Source organism: Pelodiscus sinensis, chromosome 27 (genome assembly GCF_052426305.1).
Source record: "Pelodiscus sinensis isolate ZL-2025 chromosome 27, ASM5242630v1, whole genome shotgun sequence".
Taxonomy (NCBI): Eukaryota; Metazoa; Chordata; order Testudines; family Trionychidae; genus Pelodiscus; species Pelodiscus sinensis.
In genome coordinates, this window is record NC_143078.1 from 13,010,586 (window position 1) to 13,034,147 (window position 23,562).

A 23,562-nucleotide genomic window follows, 5' to 3' on the forward strand; every position below is an offset into this window, starting at 1 on the left:
CCACAGGGACGCTGCTCCTTTAAGGAGTGGAAGGGAAAAAAAGAGGGCCCCTGAACCAGGAAGTGGAACAGGCTGGGCCCTGACACAGAGGTGGAGCTGATGCTGCAGCAGAGCGAGCAGCCTGCAGCACGGGTGGCCTGATGCTCAGCGCCAGGGCAGAGGCGACGGGGAGCCACAGGTACGTGAGCTGATGTACCCCTGCAAGAGCTCTGTGTACCCCGTGTTGGGAGCCGCTGAATGGAAATCAGGCCTCCCTGGGGTGGATTGGGAACCAGGGATTGAACATGTTGCCTGAGGTTTCCCTCGTGGCATAGTCCGGGCTAGGAGCTGGTGGCAAATACGTGTGCAAGGGAACATGCAAGTGTGCAAGGGAACGTGCAAGTGTGCAAGGGAACGTGCAAGCCTGTAGCGTGCAAGGCAGGGCGAGGGATGCTGCTTGGCTGCTAACGCATGAGCCAGCACCTTTCAAATTGTGGTCTAGGCAGGGGCCTCCCTCTGGCTCCCCCGGTTCCATTTTGCAGCTTTGCAGGGTGGGGATAAAAACAGGCACTAGGGGGGTTTAATCTCCCCCAGGCGCCCCACCTCTGCTGATCTCTTTGGAGTTGTGCTGGGGAACTTGGCGGAGTGCGGCAGGAGAGCTGACAGACAATGACCCGGTCATGGTCTGTCAGGGCAGCACCCATCTCTCTCTTCCATTTGTGGGTTTAGTATCCGGGGCTGGGGGACCGGTGGTGTCAGCAGCTGTTGCACATGCATCGCCCAAGAGTCCTGAGAATTTCAGGGGTTCCCCGGGAGCTTCCCCAGAAACCATTCCCAGCATGAAACATCCTCAGAGCTACCTTTCCCCCTCGTGTCCTCTGTGTGTGCAGCAGCAGCGGGGTCTAGTAGGAAGAGCAAGACAGATTTGCATTTGGGTGACCTGCATTCAATGCTCGACTTTGCTACTGATTCTCCATATGACTGTGGGCGAGTCATGTCCCTGCTCAGTGCCTCAGTTTCCCCCTGGAAAAAGGGAGGGCTAACACTAATGGCCCACCTTTGTGAAGCTCTCTGAGAGATTTCCAGGGAGCCTGAGCAAACAATGCCTCTGCCGATTTTGTGGGTGCATTTCTGAATTTTTGTTTTGAAAGAGAACAAACCACTTGGCCCCACATGTAGCCCAAAAGAAAGAATATTTGTGGTATTCAGGCTGCATTAACCAGTGTTGCACGAGATGTGCCATGTTTGCACTGTGAAGGCTGCCTCTAGGCTCCAGTAACTTCCCTCCCTTAACTCTGGGTGCCATGCCCAGCAGCTCCCTACTCCTCCCAGCTGTCCAGGGCTCTGTCCAGGCATTCATTAGGGCACAGCTCTTCAGCTTGTCTTGTGGGTAACTAAGGGGCAGGGAGGTGTGATGTGTTTGCCCTTCATCTTCTGTGTTCACTCCTGAGCTGCTGTGCCCTCTCCCTTGTGCCATGGCTGCAGGAAGAGATAGGCATATGCCATGGCGGGATTTTAAAAGGAGCCACATGACTTTATGACCAGTAATAGTCAGGGGACCTAGAACAGTGTCTCTCAACCGTTTATTTTTTTTTTAAAAAAAAGTATACCTTTAAAAAAAAATTATAAATACCCCCAGTACCTACAGTTTTCAGACACACAATTTTTTTCTACCATTGCAACACATTTGTTTAAACAATTTAATCGTGGCCGGGTAAGCGATGAGATTTTTGGGTGTAAAAAGTACAAAAATAATAAAGCGCTGTAAAACTTAAAACAAAACATTTTTCTCCATATTTCAGTTGTGTTGACGTACCCCCAGACTTCTCTCCAGTACCCCTGGTTGAGAAACTCTGACTTAGGAGAAGGCTAATCCAATCAGTGTTTCAGGGCAGAAGCCAAGGGCAGCAGGTCAGGAAGGAATTCCTGCCCCCCCCTCCCCCACCCCCCACTCCCCACAATTCAGCGTTCTGCAACAGGCTAAGTCCTTCAGGTGTTGTTTTCATCCTGCTCTGCTGCTTTTCTCAGAGATGGGATAGCTCATTGGGCAGACCAGTGACCTCATCTGTCTCCTGGGATATCTTAGCATCTCAGCTGGTACATGGGGGGAGATGGGTTGCTTGGAGCCACAGTGGCAGGAGATGGGGTACTGGGTTGGACAACCCAGTGGTCTGAGCTGGATGCTGGGTACCCCAAGGGTCTACCTATGCAGCACTTTTATGAGCCAATGTATCCTTTTTTCTCATGACCTCTCCTGGCTGCTCTTGGGGTTTTACTGCATGGCTGGGGGACCTTGGAATGTGTCCGTCCCCCCCCATTCTGGATGTGTCCCATGCAGGGCTGGTGAGATGGAAGTTCCCCCAGCAAGCTGGCTGAAGAGATTTGACAAGCCGTCCCGTCTCCTCCTCCATGCGCTGATGTCCGGGCCGTGCGGGGCGCTGGCTGCCTTCCGAGCCCTCCAGCGCATCCGGTCCTGCGACGAGCCGGGCCGGGCGTTCCACTGGCAGCTCTTCACAGAGACCTTGTGTGCGGAGGAGCCCGTGCTGCGGGGGCCCAAGAGGACTCTCACTTTGTAAGTCACTTACAGCATCCGATTAGAAGTCTTGCAATAACTCCTCCATTAGACTCCAGTTGTGCTGGCTCTTTAACGGCTCGATCCTGCATGATGCTGATTGCTGAGCTACTTCATCTCCCACTGGCTTTAATGAGCATCCAGGGCATCGTGCAAGATCCGGCTTGCAGTGGCCTGTACTGGGAGTGTGGGCTGAGGAAAGAGAGCAGGGTGAAGGAGAGAAGGAGCAGCGTGCTTGTCGACATGTTAATCATGCCTTGCACACGCATGTCCACTGCAGTGCTGGCAGGGGGTTCCCTGTTAGCCAGAGAAAAGTGAGCGAGAAAGTGCCCGGTTCCAGAGTGAGGCCGTCGTGCAGTCAGACTGCTAAAATACATGCAGCTGTCCCTGTTGATGGTCTTCTGGGTGGAGAGTGGGCCCAGACCCCAGTGCCCCCCAGTTTGGGGTTGTTGAGATCCGTAGCCTTCTCCTGCAAACCCCGTTGGACTTCAGGACAGTCCATCCCTGCTCCTCTTTGGCGGGTTAGGACTCTTGGAGGCAGCACCCGCACCTGACCCTTCCCCTGGAGCAGATCTGTGATTGACTCTCTTTTATTCCTCCTCAGGAAGCCGATCCTGCTGCTGCTTCCTGTGCTGTGCCGGAGAAACCTCTTCTCCCTGCTGCACATGGAGCATGGCCGCGTGCCGAAGGACTGCCTCAGCCGGCTGCTGCAGGCCACTGGGAAAGATCCCAACCCAGACCTGTGGGTACAGGCACTGGGGAAGCTGCTTCAGAGGGGACTGAGCGAAGAGAGGAGCCGTTTGACCCCCGTGCCACTGACAGACACGTGCCAGCAACAGCTGAGAAGTCTGTGCCAGAAGATCGTGAGTGGCCCTCAAAGCAAACTGGACTTGGAAAGGAAATGGGGCTGGTTCACCCCGGAGCATCCAGACCCCGAACTCTGGCCTGCTGGGGATGCAGCCGGCTCTGCAGCTCAGCTTGGGAAACGCAAGCAAGCTGCTGAGGAGAGTCTGGACCCCGGAGGGGAGAGGCAGAGGAAAAGGTCCCGGCTGGAAGAGGACGGGTCGGACCTGGAACTTCTGGCAGGACGAGTCTTTGGGAAAGGCGCTGGTGCTAAGGAGGATGGAATTGCTCTGGAGGAGTCTGGACATGAGTCCGTTCAGAGCCCAGCCCGGGGGGCGAATGAAAACGCCTGGCGGGACGCAGTCGTGGAGATGAGAGAGGCCAGTCAGGGTTCCCAGCGGGACACCTCAGCAAAAGTCCCTGATTGTCTGCAGGTACCAGCTAGTGTTAGAATTCCTTCCTTTAGTCTGTTCCTTCGGGGGGGAGGTATCTCCGTGCAAGCAGAGAATGCAGAGCCCAGCATGGCCAATTTCCCCCTTTTCCTCTCCCCGTGCCTGCCTGGTGATGCTCTATCCCCTGCCCCAACCAACAGCCGCACCCAGTAGCTGGAGCCTGTACTGTGCCGTCAAGGCTACCAAAGCCAGGTGTCATGGCGCGAAGCTGCAGGAGCGGGGCTGGAGCTGAGGGCCTGTTTCCAGGGAATAGACGCTGTACATGTGCCAGGGATTATCTTGTCACTCCAGTTTCTGAGCCATTTTTAGCAGCTGGCAGAGGTAGCCACTAGTAATGGCTGTCGTTCAAGGAAGAACGACTGTCATGGGTAAACCTCCTCCCAGATCCCAAAGGGCTCTAACTCATAGCAAACCGGGTGCGGCATTTTTAGGGCTCCTGTTGCTCGCTCTTGAAATGCAGCTGCTTCTGGAGTGAAGGGCAGCAGCTCTGTAACAGCCCACAGCAACGTTCCACAACAGTCCAGAACAGGAGACTGAAGGAGATTGGGTTCTCTTCCGTCCCCTGTCGCATCCCAGAAACTGAAGGGGAAGTAAAACAGGATGGGAGATTGTCTGGGTGGCTTTGGGAATTTTGCCTCCCTCCTGCCTCCTTGTTCTTTCTAGGCTTTAACTGTTTTTAAATGTTTTTCCCAGATGCAAATACCTAGACTTAAGATGCTACTAGAGATGGAGTCAGATGTAAGTATTTGGCCCACTCGGAGCACTTTGTCTAAACCAGCTTACACTAGGGCTCCCAGAAAGGGCCCATGTTTGATCTCAGGAGGGGTTGACCTGTAGAGAGCAAAGGACAGTCCTGCTGCTACAGCCTCCAGGTTCACACACTCATGAACAGCTGTGTCCAAATGGACGTACCCATTCGATATCACTAGGCAGCTGATACACCAGAGCAGATGCCCTCTCTGAAAGTGGCTGGGGCTGGCTGCACAGAGGAAGGTGCTAAGTCCCTGTAATGCATGGTGTTATCCCTGCTATACAGTTGGGGAAACTGAGGCATAAAAAGACTGAGCACTTAGCGCCAGGTTATGTAGTGAGTCCGGGCAGAGGTGGGAACAGAACCTGTGAATGGAAGCAGTCAAGCCTGTGTTGTAACCAGTAGGCAATACTGCCTCTCAGTAATATCATCTGCCTTGCCCTTCAGATCTGGATCTGTCCAAACGTGTGTGTGGCAGCAGAGCGGGGTTTCCTTTAAGGATGTTCAATTGTGGTTATCTGGCTAATTGTGTAGTTGATACAGTTTGTATCAGCTATACAATTAGTCAATAAGAGCCACCCACATTGCGGCTCTGCATTTTAAATGTAATAAGAGCCGCTGGGCACAGCGTCCCGACCAGCGCAAGCAGGGACTGGTCAGCCTGTCTTGTGCTGAGTCCTCTGTCCGCCATGAACAGGGACTGCTGCTGTCTGCAGGCAGGGGCTGCTCTGGCACCAGCCACGGATCGTGGCGGCAGCTCAGGCTGCTGCGAACAGGAGCTGCTTTGCAGCAGCCTCCCCTTCCTCCTCCCCCCACCCACGACTGCGCAATAAGCTGATGCTTATTGAGTAGCTGACTAGTGGACGACTTGCTGACCTCCCTAGTTTCCTTTGAAATTTGCCAGGGGAAGAAGGATAGAACCTGCTATTCGTCTAGCCTGCTTGATTGTCTGTTTCTTTGTAGCAAACAGATGGCACCGCCCCTCCCGAACTGCAGGTCCTGAACGAATGCACCCCTGGCCAGGTGAGTGAGCAGTGACAACACCACGAGGGCCGCTCCTTGCAGCCGGTATGCGAACCATCCCGAGGGAACCGGCCTCTGATCCTTCTCTCGGTGCTTGGGAAATGTCTCACTGCTGCTGTGACGCTTTGCACGGCCTCTCTCCCCTCTTCCAGCTGGAGGGACTGTGCTCCTTGCTCCAGTTCTCGGAGAGCCCGGAACGCGCCCTTGTGCATTTCTGCACCTGGCTGCTGGCTCTCACGCCCGAGCTCAGCCACTCCAACGCAGCGGTGCTGACGGAGCAGCTCTTCCTCCAGCGGGTAGGTACACACGGGGGGTGCTGAGCTGGCAGAAGGCCCCTGAGACTCTGCACCTGGATCCAGTCCCTTGTCCATCTAGCCCAATGTCCTGTCTTCCCACGGTGACTGGTGCCAGATACGTCCGAGTGAATGGAAAGAACAGTCCCAGTTCCTGGTAGTAAGAGGTTTAGGGACACCCAGAGCATGGGGCTGCATAGCTGCCTATCCTGCTAATAGCTATTCAAGGATTTATCCATAAATGTATGTAGCTCTCTTTTGAACCCTGTTATAGTTTTGCCTGTCACAACATCCCCTGGCAGGGAGTTCCACAGGTTGGCTGTGTGTTGTGTGAACAAACACTTCATTGTATTTATTTTAAACTTGCTTCCTGTTAACTTCATTTAGTAATCTCTGGTTCTTATATTATGGGAAGGGATAAATAATACTGCCACACTTCCTCCATGCCATTGCTGATTTTGGAGACCTCTAACCTATCCCCCTTTAGTCTTCTCTTTTCTAAGCTGAACAGTTCTAGTCTCTTTAATCTCTCTTCAGACAGAAGCTGTTCTGTATCCCTGATCACTTTGCTGCCCACTTTTGTACTTTTTCCAGGTCTATCCATGTGGCGACCAGCACTGCATGGGGGAATTCGGTGGCATTATGATATTTACTGTCTTATTAGCGATCCCTTTCCTAACGATTCCCAGCACTCTGTTTGCTTTTTCGACTGCCACTGCACATTGAGTGGATGATCCACAGTGACTCCAAGGTCTCTTTCCTGAGTGGGATCAGCTAATTTAGACCCATCATTTGTCTGCAGAGTCGGGATTATGTTTTCCAATGTGCATTCCTTTGCACTTATCAGCATTGAATTTCTTTTGTCAGTCAGTTGCCCAGTGTCGTGAGCTCCCTCTGCAGCTCTTTGCACTCAGCTTAGGGGTTGCCTATCACCAGTGCAAGTGAGGATACTGGAGGAGGGAAGCGGGGAAGCTGCAGAGAGGGGCTTCGGCCTGGCTTTAGCTGTGTCTCTGCCCCCCGTACCTCAGATGTCCCCTGGCTTTAGAGAATAGAGCAAAACAGGTGCTGGTTCTTCCACATCAGCAGGGATGCTGCCATTTCTGACTGGTGTGTGCTAGACTTAGGAACATTCCCCCTCCAGCCCCCGGGCTGCTCTGAGTGCCTGGGCTGGATGGGCAGGTGCTTGCGTTTCCATGCTAAGTGTGCTTCTCCTGTGCCCTAGGTTCTCGCGCTGACCCAGCCGGCCTCCCGCCATCTCGTGGCTGCGCTGACCTCATTCTGCTCCAAGTACGCTCGGCCAGTCTGCTCTGCCTTGATCGTGCCAGCCCTGCGGGCCCCGGGAGCAGGTGAGCACGGAGCCCTACCGTCCTACAGGGAGAAAGGCCTCTCGGAGGCCGGGTGTCCATGCTGCAGCCAACGCCGCTGCGGTACCTGATCTGTGAATCGCCCTGGCAACCGGCACCGTGCGTTCCGGGGTGAACGAAGCTGTGAGCGGCTGAGGGCGTGCGAATGCCTGAGGACTCCTGAGCCAGACTGAGAGGGAGAAGCAGCCCCGGGTTGTTAGGGACGATCATGGGGAAACCTGGCAGCTTAGGAAATGCCTAAGATTGATATTGTAGCGAGGGCTCCCCTGCCACGTTCTAAAGGGCCACGCTCTGCCCTGGTGTAGAGTGGCCCTGCTCCGGCTTAAGAGGAGCAGGACGCCAGGCCCGAGTGGCATGTCTGGAGTGAGACCAGGCCACTCCAGCCTGGACTCTTTGGGTGTGAGTCCCAGTGACAGGCGTGGTGGAAGCCGGACTCTCCGGCACGGCAGATGCGGCAGGCCGAGGAGCCAGGGCTGTGAGGGCACGCACGGTGTGCCACGGTGATGTTGTCGCTCTGATTTGCGGAGATGGGCCACAGGCACCTCTCCCAGGTTTGGCTAGGACGGCCAGCGCTGCCATCTCATCACTGCAGGCCCCGCGCGGACCCAGCTGGTGTGCGAGCTGATCGAGGACTGCCTGGAGCCAGAGTATGTGAGGCTGCTACTCAGGTAAATGCTTACAGACGGGGAGGACTTTCCACCCACTGTGTCCCCTCACAGGGAATAGCTAGCGATTGATACCACCTGCTGGGGCATACAGGCACTCCCTCCTGACCGGCTGAGAGCCAGGCACAGTCCTGGATCCACACAGCCCACCCCCCTTGTTGCACAGCTGGAGATGGGGGCCAGCAGGAGGGCTGTATACCCCGAAGAACTTTGAGGGCAGAGGGGGGCATTTAGCCCCGATCTGTGTCTTTCTCAGGCACAGACAACACTAGAAAGGGTTTGCTGAGAGAGCTAGTCCAGCCACACACAGACACCCAGTCAGACGCAGCTTCTCCTGGCTAAAGAATTCTCTTGTCAGACTCGCTTATCCCAGGTCTTCTAACAAAATGAGGTGAAACGCTCTGTGCTGGCGCCTTTTGCCGGCACAACCGCATCCCAGCTGTTCGCACCCTTGGCCACTGTGACGGCACTGGCCAGTGTTTCTAGCTTTATTCCCCTTTCCAGCCAGGTCCTGGAGATGCCTTGGTCAGGGGAGCTCCTCACTGTTGTGCAGACGTTACTGGGAAAGCAGGTGAGCAGACACGTTCTCTCTGGGTGGATTGAAAGGCCCCTTTGGAAATTAGCTGGGTGTGAAATGAGTAGCAGTGAAAAGTGCCGGCTTGACAGCTTGGAGGTTTGGAGTCCTCTTCCCCCCTCCATTCTGATCCACACCCGTTTTATCCACTCCCCGTACTACTGTCTCTGGGCTGTGCGGATTGAGTGAGAATACTTTAATAGAGTACTAGGACTGGAAGGGACCTCGAAAGGTCATCGAGTCCATTCCCCTGCCCTCATGGCAGGACCCAGTACTGTCTAGACCATCCCTGATAGAGATGGAGCATTGCATGCTGGGACCAGCAGTCTTCATGGGCGGGCAGCACCTCCATATTATGGATGAGGGCAGCAGGCGTCTCTCCCCCTCCCGTGCTGCTTTCAGATACCTGGCAATTTCCCTGGGTGTTCGGGTGCCCCGGTGTTAGTGGTGCCGACTGCTCCTTGGTTCGGTTTTTCCGAACCGAGCTCGTCTGGGCCCCTCAGTATTAAAGGCTCCCTGTCTTCTCCTTTTTCGCCTTGTTCCCTGGCCACGTCTCTCTTTCAGGTGGAGCTGCCCCCTGAGCTCTTTAACCTCCTGGTCCTGAAACTGTGCCGGCTGGCCCAGGAGTTGGCGCAGTCGATGAATTACGCCAAGGTGATGATGGCTGTGCTGACAATCTACAGCGGCAATGTGAGTCAACCTGAGAGCTGTGTCCCCCTGGAGGCCCTGCCGTTACGTAGCCAGGGCCAAGAGGAAACTCAGGGATCTCAGTTTAAATCCCTTTCTGGTGGATGGGACTGTCTTCTCCACTTCCTGTCTTAAACAGCGGTGCACCACACATCTGGAATTCCTGACGTCCAGCGACTTAGACGAGTTGCTTAGATCCCCCAACTCAGCACCCCTAGAAAATCATGTCCAAGGCCCCAAATCAGTTACCCCTTCTGAACAATAGACAAGGTGTCTTAAGCCAGATTTAAAACCTCAAGACTGCCTGGCACCCCAGCAAGGTAGCTTGAGTTCTGCGCTATGTATTCAATCTAGGCCACTGGTCACCAACCAGTCGATCGGGATCTACCCGTAGATCTTGGCGCCTCTGACAGGCGATCCTGACTAGTTTGGCCGGGAATCTACCAAGTGCTGGCACTTCAGCTGCCCCTCCACCCACTGTCCTGCTGCTCCTGCCCTCTGCCTTGGAGCTGCCCCTGGGGAGCCGCCTGCTCGCTGTGCAGGATGTGGGATGGGAGGTTCAAGTACCAGCCATCCTGGGAGCGGCCACACAGCCATCCCAGGAATGGGAGCAGTGGGGTTAAGGCAGGCTTGCTTTTGCCCTGGCCCTGTACCACTCCTGAAAGCAGCTGGCATGTACAGCAGTGGCCCCCTGTGCTGCCCCCTCATCTACAGGCACCAACCTCACAGCCTCTGCTGGCCACAGTTCCCCATTACTGATCAATGGGAGCCGTAGGAGTGGTGTCCTCAGGCAAGGGCAGCATGTGGAGACCCCCTGCTCTGCCTCTCTCAGGGGCTGCAGGGACATGCCAGTCCTTCCAGGAGCACAATGACCACAGGAATAATTACTCCAGACATGACAGGTCAGTCATTTTAGAACTCACTGCTCAAAGAATTAAATGTGAGATTAAATGTGAGAATTAAATGTGAGCATACGAGAGAAATGAAAGTAATGAAATGCACAGACCTGTCAAAAACCAAGAAGAACCCAGCAGTAACAACCCCACGTGTATGGTCAGGAGCTGAGAGGGAAGGACAGTGTGTGTTTGTGAGAGTGACAGACACACACACAGTGAGAGTGTGACAGATTTGCATTGCCAAGGTCCCTCCATCCCCTTCTCGCTGTGTGGAGACAGGGTGCAGGAGTAGGAGACAGGGTGCAGGAGTAGGGGGAGGATAGGCACCCTGACACCAGCTCTTCTCCCTCCCACATCCTGCACAGCAAGCAGGGAGCAGGAGCAGCATGACAGTGGGTGAAGGGGTAACTGAAGTGCCAGCACTTGGTACCTTCCCAGCCATACCTGTCAGGGGTTCCAAGAGCTACTGGTAGGTCACCACTGCTGCCCTATGCCCTACTCCAGCCCACCTCCCTACTTTCAAGCAGGTCCCTTATCCTGGTTTGGCTGCCTGGTCACTTCCAGGGTGGGCAGAGGTGGGGCTTGGGCTGCTGAGGGGGGATGAGACTCAAACCCACCATCCTGTGCTCCCCAGGCAAATGCCCTATTCCTTAAGCCACTCTAGAATCCATCCCACCTTCCTGCCTTCAGGGCATCCCTTATCCTGCTTTCCACATGTAGGTGCCAGCTCCATCACTGGGACAGACTGTGTTGGCTGTCCAGCTGCTCCCAGGGTGGGTGGAGGGACTTGAACTCACCACCTTGGGCTCCTCAAGACCAGAGCCTGCACTCCCACTCTGCCCCCAAGCCTCAGCCTGGTGAAAGCAAATGAAATTTGGGGAGGAAGGGGGATGGAGTGAGCAGGGTGAGGCCTGGGAGAAGGGGTGAGGGGCAGGGTCTCAGAGAAGGGGGGAAGGAGGCCGGGCAAGGGGATTTGGGTTTGAGGGAGATCTGACATTGCACTGAAATTGAAAGTGATCTTGTGGTTAAAAGGCTTAGAGACCACAGATCTCCTTTGGGCCAAGACCTTTAAAACCCCTCCTCTCTGCTTTGGGGGCCCGGCGAGGACATTTTCAAACATGGCCGCTGCTTTTGAGTGGTGTTGTTTTGGGGAGCTCTGTGCCAGAGACCTAGGGCCTGATTTTTCAGAGGCATTGAGCATTTCATGCAGAAAAGGTGCGGCAGAACAACACCACCCCTCCCAGCTCCAATGGAAATCTGTGAGCATTGCCAGGGATTTCAAAATCGCCTCTGAAAATCAGGCCCCGAGCGGCTCTAGTTAGGCTCCCAGATTCAGGCTATTCATGCCGGGTAGCTCAGTGCACCTCGGTTGTGGATGAGAAGGGAACCAATTCGTCCCAGCCACCGTTCCTTTGAACCGAAGACCAGTGTAGCCTAAACAGCTTCTGTTTCCTCCTCCTCCCCAGATTACGCCGGCCCACCGGAGCCATATATCTGGCGCGCTGGATCTCAACCACACTGCGCTCCGGAAATCTCTGCAGGCTGCCCTGGAGAAAGTGGCTCCCAGGTGAAAAAGTAAGTCTATCCCCTGTGCTCCAAGGGGATGGGAAAGCCTCCAGGTGGTCTGCCCCAGCCAGGGCATGTGAGAAGACGGTTCTGTGCTCTTGTGTTCCTAGTGTCAGTGTGCTGGCCACAGGCAAAGCTGCCTTGACACATGCAGGTGTGGAAACTGCACTGAAGACTTGCTTTAGCTGTTGCTCCAGGGCTGTGTCTAGACTGCATCCCTTTTCCGTAAAAGGGATGCAAATTAGACACGTCGCAATTGCAAATGAAGCGGGGATTTAAATCCCCCCACTTCATTTGCATAAACATGGCTGCTGCTTTTTTCCACTTTGCAAAGCTCCGAGCTGGAAAAAAGTGGCAGCCATGTTTATGCAAATGAAGCGGGGCAGATTTAAATCCCCCCCGCTTCATTTGCAATTGGGATGTGTCTAATTTGCATCCCTTTTACGGAAAAGGGATGCATCTAGACACAGCCCAGGGTAAAGATCCCTGTCCCTCAGGGTACGTCTACACAGCATTATTTCGGAATAACGGATGTTATTTTGGAATAACATAGTAGGCGTCTACACAGCAAGCTGTTATTTCGAAATAATGTCGAGCTGGTGGATGTCTTACTCCGACTCCTGTAACCCTCATTTCACGAGGAGTAAGAGAAGTTGAAGGGAGAGTATTCCGCCTTTGACTTCCTGGTGTGTAGACCGTGCCAAAAGCCGAATTAAGCTATTTCAACAGTTGCGTAGCTTAATTCGACATTTGCCCTGTTGTGTAGATGTGCCCTGTGTGTTTTCTGAGTCTTTCTTCCTCTTTCTTCCTCCCAGGTGAAGTTGCCCACGCACACGTGCCGGCCGTCCTAATGGAACAGAGCAGTAAAATGACCCGGAGCCACCGAGGATCTGGCAGGGTGGAAGAGGGCCCTTTTACCACTAGTGACTGTGATGAGCGCTCTCTAGCACAGGAAGAGGGCGGCTTTCAGAGCTGTAGTTACAGGCAGCATAATGGAGCTGTGAGAGTAATGCCAGACTGGTGCCCCACAGCATACGTCTGAAACGAAAACATTTGTTGAGCGACTTCAAGAGGCAACCTGGCTCCCCCTTCATCTAAAAGATTCTGTGTATGGAAAATCCCATAACTAAGGCAGAACTAAAATTCTAGGGGAACTCCCGGCGTAACTCCCCTTATTAACACCCCATCTGTCCAAGGCACCTGTGTTCCTACTTGGGCTGTTTTCTTGCATAAAAACTCTTCACGCACGGTGGCGCTCTCTGTATATTTGGATCTCCTAAAGCAGAGGGTTTCTTGGCTAAGCTAGCTGATGCTAGAGCAAACCAGCTCTCTGTAAAAACTAGTTTGGGTGAAATAACTTCCTCTCCCTCCAGATCTTGACCTTCCTGGAGGTTCAGACTCCTCCGCCTTTTTACTTTCCCTTCATGCAAGTGTCAAAATAGCTGATGAGGCTAGACTATGAGCAGGCAGCACTAAAAACCTCTTCTCATGAAACTTCCAGCCCAGCTGGGAAAGCAGATGGCATCGCTGAGGTGTTGATTAAAACCAAACTGAGTGAACTGGAGATGTTATTGGGTAAGAGCAGTTTATAAAGTGAGCCCTTTATAAGTGAACTCCTTGCTCCAGAGGAATGAAATGTTTACAGGGGACCTGCCCATGGGTTTCTGCAGTAAGCATTCCCCCAACCCCTGCAGAAGAGAGCTTCAGCCTCTGTTATCTCAGGAAAGGAGACAGTTTGCCTCTGGGTGTCTTCAACACTCAGTCTTGTCCTTTGGGCTCACTCACTTTGTGTTCATTGAAGGGATGTTAAATTGCAAGTCATTTTCGAATCGAATAGTCAATACATTTTTGCATCATCTATTTGATTAGTCGATAGGGTGCTTCTGCCGTTGAAATGTAGCAACAGCTCTAGGGCTGTTGTTACACTTCAAAAGTGCCACATGGAGCCCGGGGTCAGCTGGGGACTCCCCCACTGGCCCCGGGCTCCCTGCGGTGCTGCCACTTTGAAACGCTGCGGTGTCAGGCTCCTCACTGCATTTCGAAGTGGCTGTGCAGCATGGAGCCTGGAATCACTCCCCTGCTGAGCCTGGGCTCCACGCCGCACTGCCGCTTTGAAATGTACCCCCTCCTCCTGCCCTGCTCCTTGAGGCCCCTTTCTGATAGAGGCAGCAAGGGGGTGGGGAAGCGTCTAGTCGACTTGACTATCTGATAAGCATTTGCTTATTGGATAGTTGACTAGTCGACTGGTCCTTCACATCCCTAGTTCATTGCACTTCCCTATTGCTGCCGGTTGCTCACAAAAGCATTTTTCCTTGCAGTGTCCATCTAAAACCTGGAGGAAAATGCCTCAGTGGTCTTTCCTCTTGGGTGCATTGCCCTTTTTCTTCCTCAGTGCAGTACAACGAAAGAGATAGTTTAATAACCCACCCGTGGCCCTGAGCCTCTTCCCTCTGGGCTTCCGCCGGATGAGTCAGCCCTCAGCTAAAGTAGGATGGGTCACTCACGGAGGCAATTACCAGTTTCCCCAGGGTCAGCCTGCTCTAGCCTGTATCTGTTTCCATGCCAACTACAGATGTAAACGTTTAACTGGTAAGCCTGTGGGTCCCATTTTGACTTGATACTGTCCCTTTAAGGCCACATTTAACAGCGGCGGTGACAGTCTGTTTCAATCAGAAGCCCTTAAACTGTGGGGTGTGACCGGGCCCAAGCTAGCCCACATGGGGAGGGCAGGTAGGGAGTGCCAGCCAGCCCCGTCTGCCTCCCTGGCCATGGCTTCGGCTTCTGGCCCTGCACCCAGCTGCAGCTGCCTTCCTGGCCTAGTCCCACCCCCCAGCCTTGACCCGTTGATGCAACTCTGCTCCCAGCCCCAGATAGGGCTCCTCAGCTTCAGCCCTCTTACTAGGGTTGCCAACCCCCTGGCACTGGCCTGGAGTCTCCAGGAATTGAAGCTTCATTTTTAATTAAAGATTGTGTTGTGATTATATCACCAAGCATACATCCAACCAAACTTGGCAACCCTATCCCTTACCCCTGTCCATACCCAGATGGGGTAAGGGGGGCATGACTGAAAAGTTTGGGGACCACTGGTTTAAATTAGGGATGTCTTTTGCTTTTCAATAGCCACATTCTTTTCCTGCTTGGGATTTCAAACAGAATTAGAAGCACTTCAGTACGATATCTTATGTGCTCGGGAGTTACAAGCAAAGTACTTCCTTCCACAGGTAAGATGTGATGAGTTACTGAGCTGCAAAACTAGCATGTTAGAGGAATAACAAGAATGTCTAAAACCTTAGTAAAAGGATCAAGTTCACCCACATGACACTGCACGCATGTGAGCAGTAAATGTAACAATACAGACAGTTCCTTCTTCAGCCCTCCCTGCCCCCCATCCCAGGGAACAGATTAGCAGCTTTGGTCGCTCAGGCCGGGTTATACAGTTATGACCGAGCAGGCATTTCCTCAGTTAGCTATCCTACTTTCAGTATAAACTCAGTTTTGGGGCATTCCTGGATTTCAAAGGAAATTCCCAGCAGTGGATTTCCCTAAACAGTAATATGCACAACTGATTAAAGCCACATAGACAAGGCCATGTGTATCGAGCTCCTCAATTAGCTAAAGCAAAATGCAGGACTATGTAGCACTTTAAAGACTAACAAGATGGTTTATTAGATGATGAGCTTTCGTGGGCCAGACCCACTTCCTCAGATCAAATAGTGGAAGAAAATAGTCACAACCATATATACCAAAAGATACAATTAAAAAAAGTGAACACATATGAAAAGGACAAATCACATTTCAGAACAGAAGAGGGATGCAGGGATGCAGGAGCGGGGGGAGGAAGGAAGGTAAGTGTCTGTGAGTTAATGATATTAGAGGTGTGGAAAGTTAGATGTCTGTGAGCTAATGGTATTAGAGGTGATAATTGGGGAAGCTATCTTGGTAATGGGTAAGGTAGTTGGGGTCTTTGTTTAATCCCCCCCGGAGACTGTCGAATTTTAACATGAATGACAGTTCAGAGGATTCCCTTTCAAGTGCAGATGTAAAAGGTCTTTGTAGCAGAATGCAGGTGGTTAAGTCGTTGAGACAGTGTCCTTTCTGGTTGAAATGGTAAGAAATAGTTTTTTCTTTGTGATCTTGTCTGATATCTGTTTTGTGGGCATTAATCCTTTGGCAAAGTGTCTGAGACGTTTGTCCAATGTACATCGCAGATGGGCACTTTCGGGACATGATACCATAAATTATATTTCTGGATGCGCAGGAATATGTGTTCTTAATCTTATAACTCACTTGGTTAGGTCCAATAATGGTATCAGCAGAATGAATATGTGGACAAAGCTGGCAATGGGGTTTGTTGCAAGGGAAGGTACCAGGGTTGGTATTAGTGTGGTATGTCCTGTGGCGGTTGGTAAGAATCATCTTGAGGTTAGGTGATTGTCTATAGGAGACTATGGGTCTGTCTCCCAGAGCCTCTTGGAGTATGGTATCCTGTTCTAGTATAGGCTGTAGTTTATTGATAATGTGTTGGACAGGTTTAAGTTGGGGGCTGTAGGTGATGACAAGTGGTGTTCTATTGTTGGTTTTCTTGGGTCTGTCTTGAAGTAGATGGTTTCTAGGTATTCGTCTGGCTCTTTCAATTTTCAATTAGCTAGACAGACATTGAGTCTTGCCTTTTAGTCAGAGTTAGCCTTTAAAACCATTCTCTTTTACCCTGCAAAAGAAAAAAAAACAGCTTTTTCTTGCCTGCCGCTTTCTCCCCTTGCGGAAATCGCCCACACGGACTCGCCCCTCCATCTTTCTAATCTTTTAATGTTTTTACTAGTTTTTACTATTTTATTCTTTTATATATCCGCCTGAGGAGATCATTAGCAAGTCCTCCTCAGACCTCTCCCTCCTCCTGCAGGCATATACAACAGCAGCCGGTGCACAGACGCCACTGGTACCTCGGGGCGTTCTTTACAGAGCCCTGATTGCCGGAACAAAAACAGCAAGACAGCATTTTTGCTTGAATAGCAATCTGACCACTAGGCGCTCGACACACATCCTTCTAGGGGAACCTTTTTCAGCCACTCCATCCTGACAGCTGTCCATAGAGATACTATGCTGACCGAAACACCCGCCTCCAGTGGACACACTGCTTCAGAGTCACCTAAAGAGGAGTACCCACAGGGACAGCCTTGAAGAAGAAAGGGTTACCCTCTGTAGTAACTGAAGGTCTTCGAGATGGGTGTCCCTGTGGGTGCTCCACCACCCACCTTTCCTCCCCTCTGCTTTGGGGCATCCTCTCATGTGCCTACCAAGACAGAGAAGGAACTGAGGGGTTTGGGGTTCGTGCATGTGTATTAGCTGCTGGCACATCAGGATTGCTGTGCATGCGCAAACAGCCTATCTAAAGCACTGCTACATGAATCTTCCGGCAGGGCACACTGGGGCGCCCAAACACCTAAAATGTAGCACCCACAGGGACACCCATCTTGAAGAACTTCAGTTACTGCAGAAAGTGAGTGACCCTCTTGATCTGGGGATAACACCCTTGCTGGTTTTGAAGTCTGCTCAATAAGTTTGGGCACACAACTGTGTGCCCTGTACGCTGTGTGCTTGTGCAGCTGTGACGGCGCGTTGGGGTTTTCCCGTCTCCTGCACCCCCGAAATGGCACGAACAGACTCCACCAGCCAGTAGAATAGGGGGAGTTTATTGCTTCTCCAGGATACAGCACAGATGTCATCTGGTTCCAGGGCAGGCCTAGGATGCCTCAATCCCCCTTGATATGGGGGGGGGGGAGCGTCTGGGCTTCTAACCACCAGCCTGTTGCTTAGGCTGCTTCCTCCATGATCCCAGACAGAGACTAACCAACTCTCTGCGACCTCCGCTGTCTGTAGCACTACCCAACATAGCAACGAACAAGGTACCCCGACTACGTCACAGCAGTCACTCAGGAAAGATTCAAATGCCACCCTGCTGATTAGCTAGTTGTGGGGTTTTTAAATTTCTGCTGGCAGTGCACATTCTTACATGCCTCAGTGCACAGAGAAAAATTATTCCACACATGGATGGAAATATTAGAGGGAACACTAGCACTGGGCAATTCCAGCGTGCTCTGTAGGCTGGAGCACAGCGTTAACGTGGCTGGCTGGATTTCAAAGCCAAGCAGCCAGTTAACTGCCCCACTTGCTAAATGCCACCTGCATGGAGCTCAGGCAGTGCAAAACCTCCCGGTGCAGCTGCAAATCCACTGCTCTGCCGGTCTTGAGAATTGCACTGCACTGCATTGCATTGCACTGCATTGCATTGCACTGCATTGCACACCTGGCCAGGGGGGTGCTAGTTTGCTCCACCCCCTGCTCTTGCCCCGGCCAGCGCCTGGCATCCGCCCTCTAGCGCCACCCGGAGCGTGGCCGCGCTCTGCCTCTCCCAAGATGGCGCCCAAACAAAGCCCTTCACCTGTCCTTCCGCCTCTCCCCCAATGGCGCCAACGCTCAACTCTCGCGAGAGCAGGTGCTTCTTTAGAACGCACGTCGCGGGGCCCGGACAGCCATGGGGGCGGGGCTTGGGGGCGCCAGTGGGAGCTGCCTCCCCGAGCGGAGCTCGCTCCTCGTGAGCCTGCAGCGCCCCCTGGGCCGGGTCTGTGGCGTTTCCATCCTCTCGCTGCAGCGCCCCCGCTGCGGCCAAACAGGACGAGGGACTGTGCGCGGTCTGACTTTTGAGTGAGGATGGATTTGGGCTACAGGAAATACCAGGCAATGTAATGCAGACATTAGACTAGTATAACTTTTATGAGATGTAGAAGAAACGATACTAGCAAAATGCAATAGAAACCTTCCATAAGGGAAGTTATCTTCTGGAGGTGTCACTCATGCAAACTCGGCTGTGGCTACACTGGCAAGTTATTCCGGAAAATCAGCTGCTTTTCCGGAATAACTTGCCAGCTGTCTACACTGGCCGCTTGAATTTCCGGAAAAGCACTGACGCTCTAATGTAAAATCATCAGTGCTTTTCCGGAAAAACTATGCTGCTCCCGTTCAGGCAAAAGTCTTTTTCCGGAAAACTGTTCCGGAAAAGGGCCAGTGTAGACAGCACAGTTGTGTTTTCCGCAAAAAAGCCCCGATTGCGAAAATGACGATCGGGGCTTTTTTGCGGAAAAGTGCGTTTAGATTGGCCACGGATGCTTTTCCACAAAAAGTGCTTTTCCGGAAAAGCATCCTGCCAATCTAGACACGCTTTTCCGGAAATGCTTTTAACGGAAAACTTTTCCGTTAAAAGCATATCCGGAAAATCATGCCAATGTAGACATAGCCACTACAGTATTCATCATGGCTTCAGCTTTCTCCTAGGAGTAATTGATCCCTACCCACTAAATTGCTAGTGAGGGAATTGTTTCAAAGTGACATGTTTGGATCTAGGATCTTTGGACAAGAAAAATAGCTTTCATAATTACTCTTGTAATCAAGCTGAATTATTTCTTTAACAGTAAGTTGTGATGTATATCTCACCGCTGATGACAAGCTGCTAATGTCACCAGCCTTTGTAAGTCCTAGGTGCATTGACTCCCATTTCTATCCGGACAGTAGGAGAAAGCTATCCTGTTTACTCAGATTCCTTGGAAATTCAGTCATGTAGCAGTTGCTTCCCTTAACTGCAGTATGGGAAGAGCTATTTGGGGTGCAAGTGGCTGAGTAGTGCGAGTCAGAATTTTTCAACTAGGTAATTTCAAATCAGCAAGCTTTGACAGGAGGATAAGCAGTTGAATTGCAGGGGTTTGTTTTGTTATGCCATGCTACTGGGAAATGTGAATTTAGTTAGCTTGACCAGTGTAGCCTTCGCAAAGCACATAAAACCAATTTGATTTTCTTGAGTGCCTATTTGGGATGTGAATAGTTAACTGTTTACTTGGTAAGCATCACCCTTATGATGCTCTTAACTGATGCCAGAAACAGCCCCATCTTTGGAAGGCTGCTCCAGCCCCACTGGGCCTGCTGTTCTGTGGTCCAGTGTGGCCAGGCTGGATCATCTGCCCCCTCCCCCAATCCCGCTTAATCACCAGTTAACTGAATAAATGGGATTTTACATCACTAGTGCCTATATCTGTTGCCTTAAGCCTTGTCTACTGTATTAGCCGGTTGAGTAGTTGCATCACAGTAAACTTCTAGTGTAGACATAGATGACACATTGAGGTGAATGGCACCAGCATAGATGAACTGGTGCCGAACTCCCAGTGTGGATAAGACTTCAGCAACAGCCTTCAACAGGTAGTGGAGTAACCTCACCCACCTCGTCTGACTTACTGGACCAACTTTTCTTGTAGGAAACTTGAGCTCCACAAAGCTTTCCAGGTCTGAACCTGTGGAGCTCAAAAGCCTTGTATCTTTCATCAGCAGATATTGATCATGTAAAAAAGAATCCTCTCCCATATCCTGGGATGAACATGGTTATCACACTGCAAACAGTATAATCTGTTCTGATTAATGTAGAGAGCTCTTATTGTAATGAACAGAACCATTATCTTTCACATCCAGCATCAGGTTGATGCTGATGTATTTTGGGAGGGGTGAGGGAAGGAAGAAGTTTGCCCGGCTTACTCCAGAAAAGGCAGTTCGGTAGGGTTGCAGGTGTCCGGTTTTGAACTGGACAGTCCAGTATTTGAGCTTTCTATTCGGGAAACAAATTGAGAAAATAGAAATGTCTGGTATTTTCTAAATAAGATGTCACGTAGATTGCGATGTCATGTCAAGTGCGTCCGGTATTTTTGTTGAAACCATCTGGCAACCCTACTGTTCGGTGTTTACCTGTGTTTAAGAAACATGCTGGATCAGAAGTGGGGTGCCATTAGTTGCTTCAATCTAGGCTTCTCTCCAAGTAAAACTTCCCTGCTCTTCAGAGAATCTCACAGTATGTAAATTCACAAAGCTTTTGCTCTGAGCACTTAGTGGTTCTTTGCAGTTCTTGCCACACCTACGTTAATACAGTGTTTGATTTACACCTCACTTAGAGAATCCTGTAAACTGTTGCAATGTCCTATGTCAGGGGTGGCCAACCAGTTAGTTAGAGACAAAGAGCCAAAATAGCTATGGATAGAGTGCAAAGAGTATTATATATTTATTTTTATAGATAGATATAGAACACAATGTAGTGATAAAAGTAACATTACAGGACATTTTGGACAAAAGCCAATAAAGTCTCTAGTCACTTAAAAAATTCATGGCCTGTCCATAGACCTTCAGAGAACTTGATAAGGAACAAACATCAAATAAAAAAAAACAACCACCTTTCAGTAATATTCTCACTAAAAAAAAGCATCCCCACCATGTATTTTAAATTTAATACTACTGCCCTATTATGTCCTATAGTGATAGAGATGCAGCCGCGTTAGTTCTGTCTTTTGTTTCAGCTAGACCAGACTATGTAGCACTTTAAAGACTAACAAGATGGTTTATTAGGTGATGAGCTTTCGTGGGCCAGACCCACTTCTAGCCCACGAAAGCTCATCACCTAATAAACCATCTTGTTAGTCTTTAAAGTGCTACATAGTTCTGTCTTCTATTATGTCCTGTGAGTTTTTTAAAGTTAAACTGTACTGAGAAGGAAACTAGCACAATTTGAAGTGCCTGTTTCACTCCAGCTTGTTGATCTCTCGTATGGCTTCCTCATTTTTTAAAAATTTTTTTTACTCATGAAGTTTATGGTTTTTTATAGCTCTAAAAATTCAGGTCTGTCCTAGACTGCAAATATGAGAAGTTCAAAAACAATAAGGGAGAGACTCATATCTGAGAATAATTGCTTCAGCCTGGCAAACAATAGCCATTGAATTTTCTTTAAAGGAATATGGTGTAAGCCAGGTATATGCTGATTCTTTTTTTGTCCTGGAATTTAAATATGACACCTGTGTTGACTGCCTTATTCTACATCCATGAAGACTTTGAGTTTAAGGTGCTTCAGCCCCCCTGCTCTAACTGGGCTGGGTACCTCTAACCCAATGCACCCACCCCTCCCCCAGAGCCAGGCACCCGCAGCTCTCCCGCTCTAACCCCCACCTAATGCCTGGGTCTCACCGGAGCCGCTGCTGCCACGCGTTTCTCCCTCCAGGCGCTAGGGTGCGTGCACAGAACGACTGGCTGTGAGCAGTTTGGGATTGTGGCTCAGAACCAGCAAGACACGCATTTCTTTGAGCAAAGAGCTGCATGTGGCTTGAGAGCTGCGGTTTGGCCACCCCGTCCTATGCATTAATCTTTTCACTGTTTAAAAAAATATAATGCCTTTGTGGTTTGGGAATCCCTGATCAAACATTTCTCTTACCTTGGGTCCCAGTCTGAGCAAAACTGGCAAGTTTCCTCTGCTTCACTCAATGAAAACATGGTGGCCAAGTCTACTTTCAAATGAAAAAGTAGGGTTGCCAGATGGTTTCAACAAAGGACACACTTGACATGACATCACAATCTACATGACATCTTATTTAGAAAATACTGGACATTTCTATTTTCTCAATCTGTTTCCCAAACAGAAAGCTCAAATACTGGACACCTGGCAACCCTATGAAAAAGGTAATCAAAATAAATGCAGAACACCAGAAGCCAATTACTCAGCATGTAGGAGTCAGGGCTGTAAGCATTACTGGCTGTTTGCCATGGTGTATGGATTTGCAGTTGCCCTCCAGTGTTAAGGAGGCCGTGAGTGGACAATATCTAGTCAATCTCTGTTTGTGCATTTAGGGAACACAAAGGATTCAGTTGCTAACCTGCAGACAGAAGGATTTTACAGGGTTTTTTTCCCCTAAGCTACAGATGCAAGTTAAGGAGCCTGCACTTGGAAAATGGTAAGTGCTCAGCACCCTGTGTGATTGATTCCTGCCATTAGGGAAGATTTGGTCAAGTCCAAGTTAGGTAGGAATTAGGACAATGGGTTTGTATTAAACTGGTGGATGTAGTAGCTGAAGCTTTATGCTTAATACTGCATAAATGAATGTCTCAGCTGTTCCAGGTGAAGCAGTGAGTTTCTAGTGATTTCTGTAGTTGCTTTAAAAGTGTTCTGGTCTAACAGATGTAATAAGCTTTCATGAGCCAAAACCCATTTCAGCAGATGCATGGAGTGGAAAACCTGTTTAAAGGATGGAATCGGTGTTCTAGAGGAAAACCACCCTAATTCAAATGCTTAATCTTAATGTGTGGCATCATGAGGGGCTACACCAGACTCATAGCATGTAGTGCTGCTTGAGTTCACAAGTCAGTGCGAGCATAAATTGGCTTTACCTCATTTATGCTCTGAAGAGAAATATTCCCCATCAAGCTTTAATTGGCCACTTGATTTTAAAAACAACTTGAATGAACCAAGTGTAAAAGTGACATGTTTGGAGCCTGCTAATATTGCATTAAATAGCTCGAGCTACTGACTTCCATTTTAAACTTTCCTTGTCTGTAATTGGGCTATATATATCCTAGATTGAGCAAATTTGCTATGTAGGGTGTGTTTGCTACAGAAGAAAAAGCAAAGGTTGGTGGCTAAACTATAAAAAGCAGAAGTTAATAGGATCATAATTTTTCCTCACATGGAAAATATAAACACAACTAATGAGGTCATTGTAAAGCAAATAGCCTGTACAGCATGGATTAGTGGCATGTGGAATCTTTTGGTGGACAAGAGATTTTTGTCATTAGAAATGTTACTGTGTAGTGAAAGGGAGGGGGAATTAGACAGGTGCTCCCTGATGTACACACACAAACAAAAGCTCACCTGCAGCCTTGGGGGTCAGGCAAGAGGTGGAGGTGGTGGTGAGAGGAGAGTGTGGTGGAGTTTCTAGCCTCTATCTCCTCATTAAACCTGCCTTTCCTCAAGCACCAGCATTCAAGATTAAACTATTTCTGTTATTTTTTCATTGCACTTCAGCTATATTGGGGTTAAATAGATTAAC

At 50.4% G+C, this 23,562-nt stretch overlaps 2 protein-coding genes across 2 annotated transcripts in view; both read left to right on the forward strand.

Annotated features, from left to right (window-relative positions):
- FANCE (FA complementation group E) lies at positions 1-12,912 on the forward strand. The gene is made up of 12 exons (XM_006115721.5): positions 1-178; positions 2,318-2,551; positions 3,156-3,828; positions 4,540-4,584; positions 5,561-5,620; positions 5,773-5,916; positions 7,136-7,259; positions 7,870-7,945; positions 8,447-8,513; positions 9,081-9,206; positions 11,566-11,674; positions 12,481-12,912. The coding sequence occupies exons 1-11, from the start codon at positions 141-143 to the stop codon at positions 11,668-11,670; spliced, it is 1,692 nt and encodes a 563-aa protein (XP_006115783.4). The 5' UTR covers positions 1-140; the 3' UTR covers positions 11,671-11,674; positions 12,481-12,912.
- Positions 12,913-22,167: 9,255 nt separating this feature from the next.
- Positions 22,168-23,562, forward strand: part of LOC112544581 (inositol 1,4,5-triphosphate receptor associated 2-like) — a 34,349-nt gene continuing 32,954 nt past the window's right edge. The window contains exon 1 of the mRNA XM_075910339.2: positions 22,168-22,470. The gene's annotated coding sequence lies outside the window, so the exon portion shown is untranslated. The remainder of the gene's footprint in view (positions 22,471-23,562) is intronic.

What these genes read in the sequence shown, in the direction of transcription:
- FANCE (XM_006115721.5), top strand. Translation starts at nt 141, where the DNA reads ATGCTCAGCGCCAGGGCAGAGGCGACGGGGAGCCACAG. An exon ending in AAGTCCCTGATTGTCTGCAG is followed by an intron (nt 3,829 to 4,539) that starts GTACCAGCTAGT and finishes TGTTTTTCCCAG; the next exon opens with ATGCAAATACCTAGACTTAA. An exon ending in TGACAATCTACAGCGGCAAT is followed by an intron (nt 9,207 to 11,565) that starts GTGAGTCAACCT and finishes CCTCCTCCCCAG; the next exon opens with ATTACGCCGGCCCACCGGAG.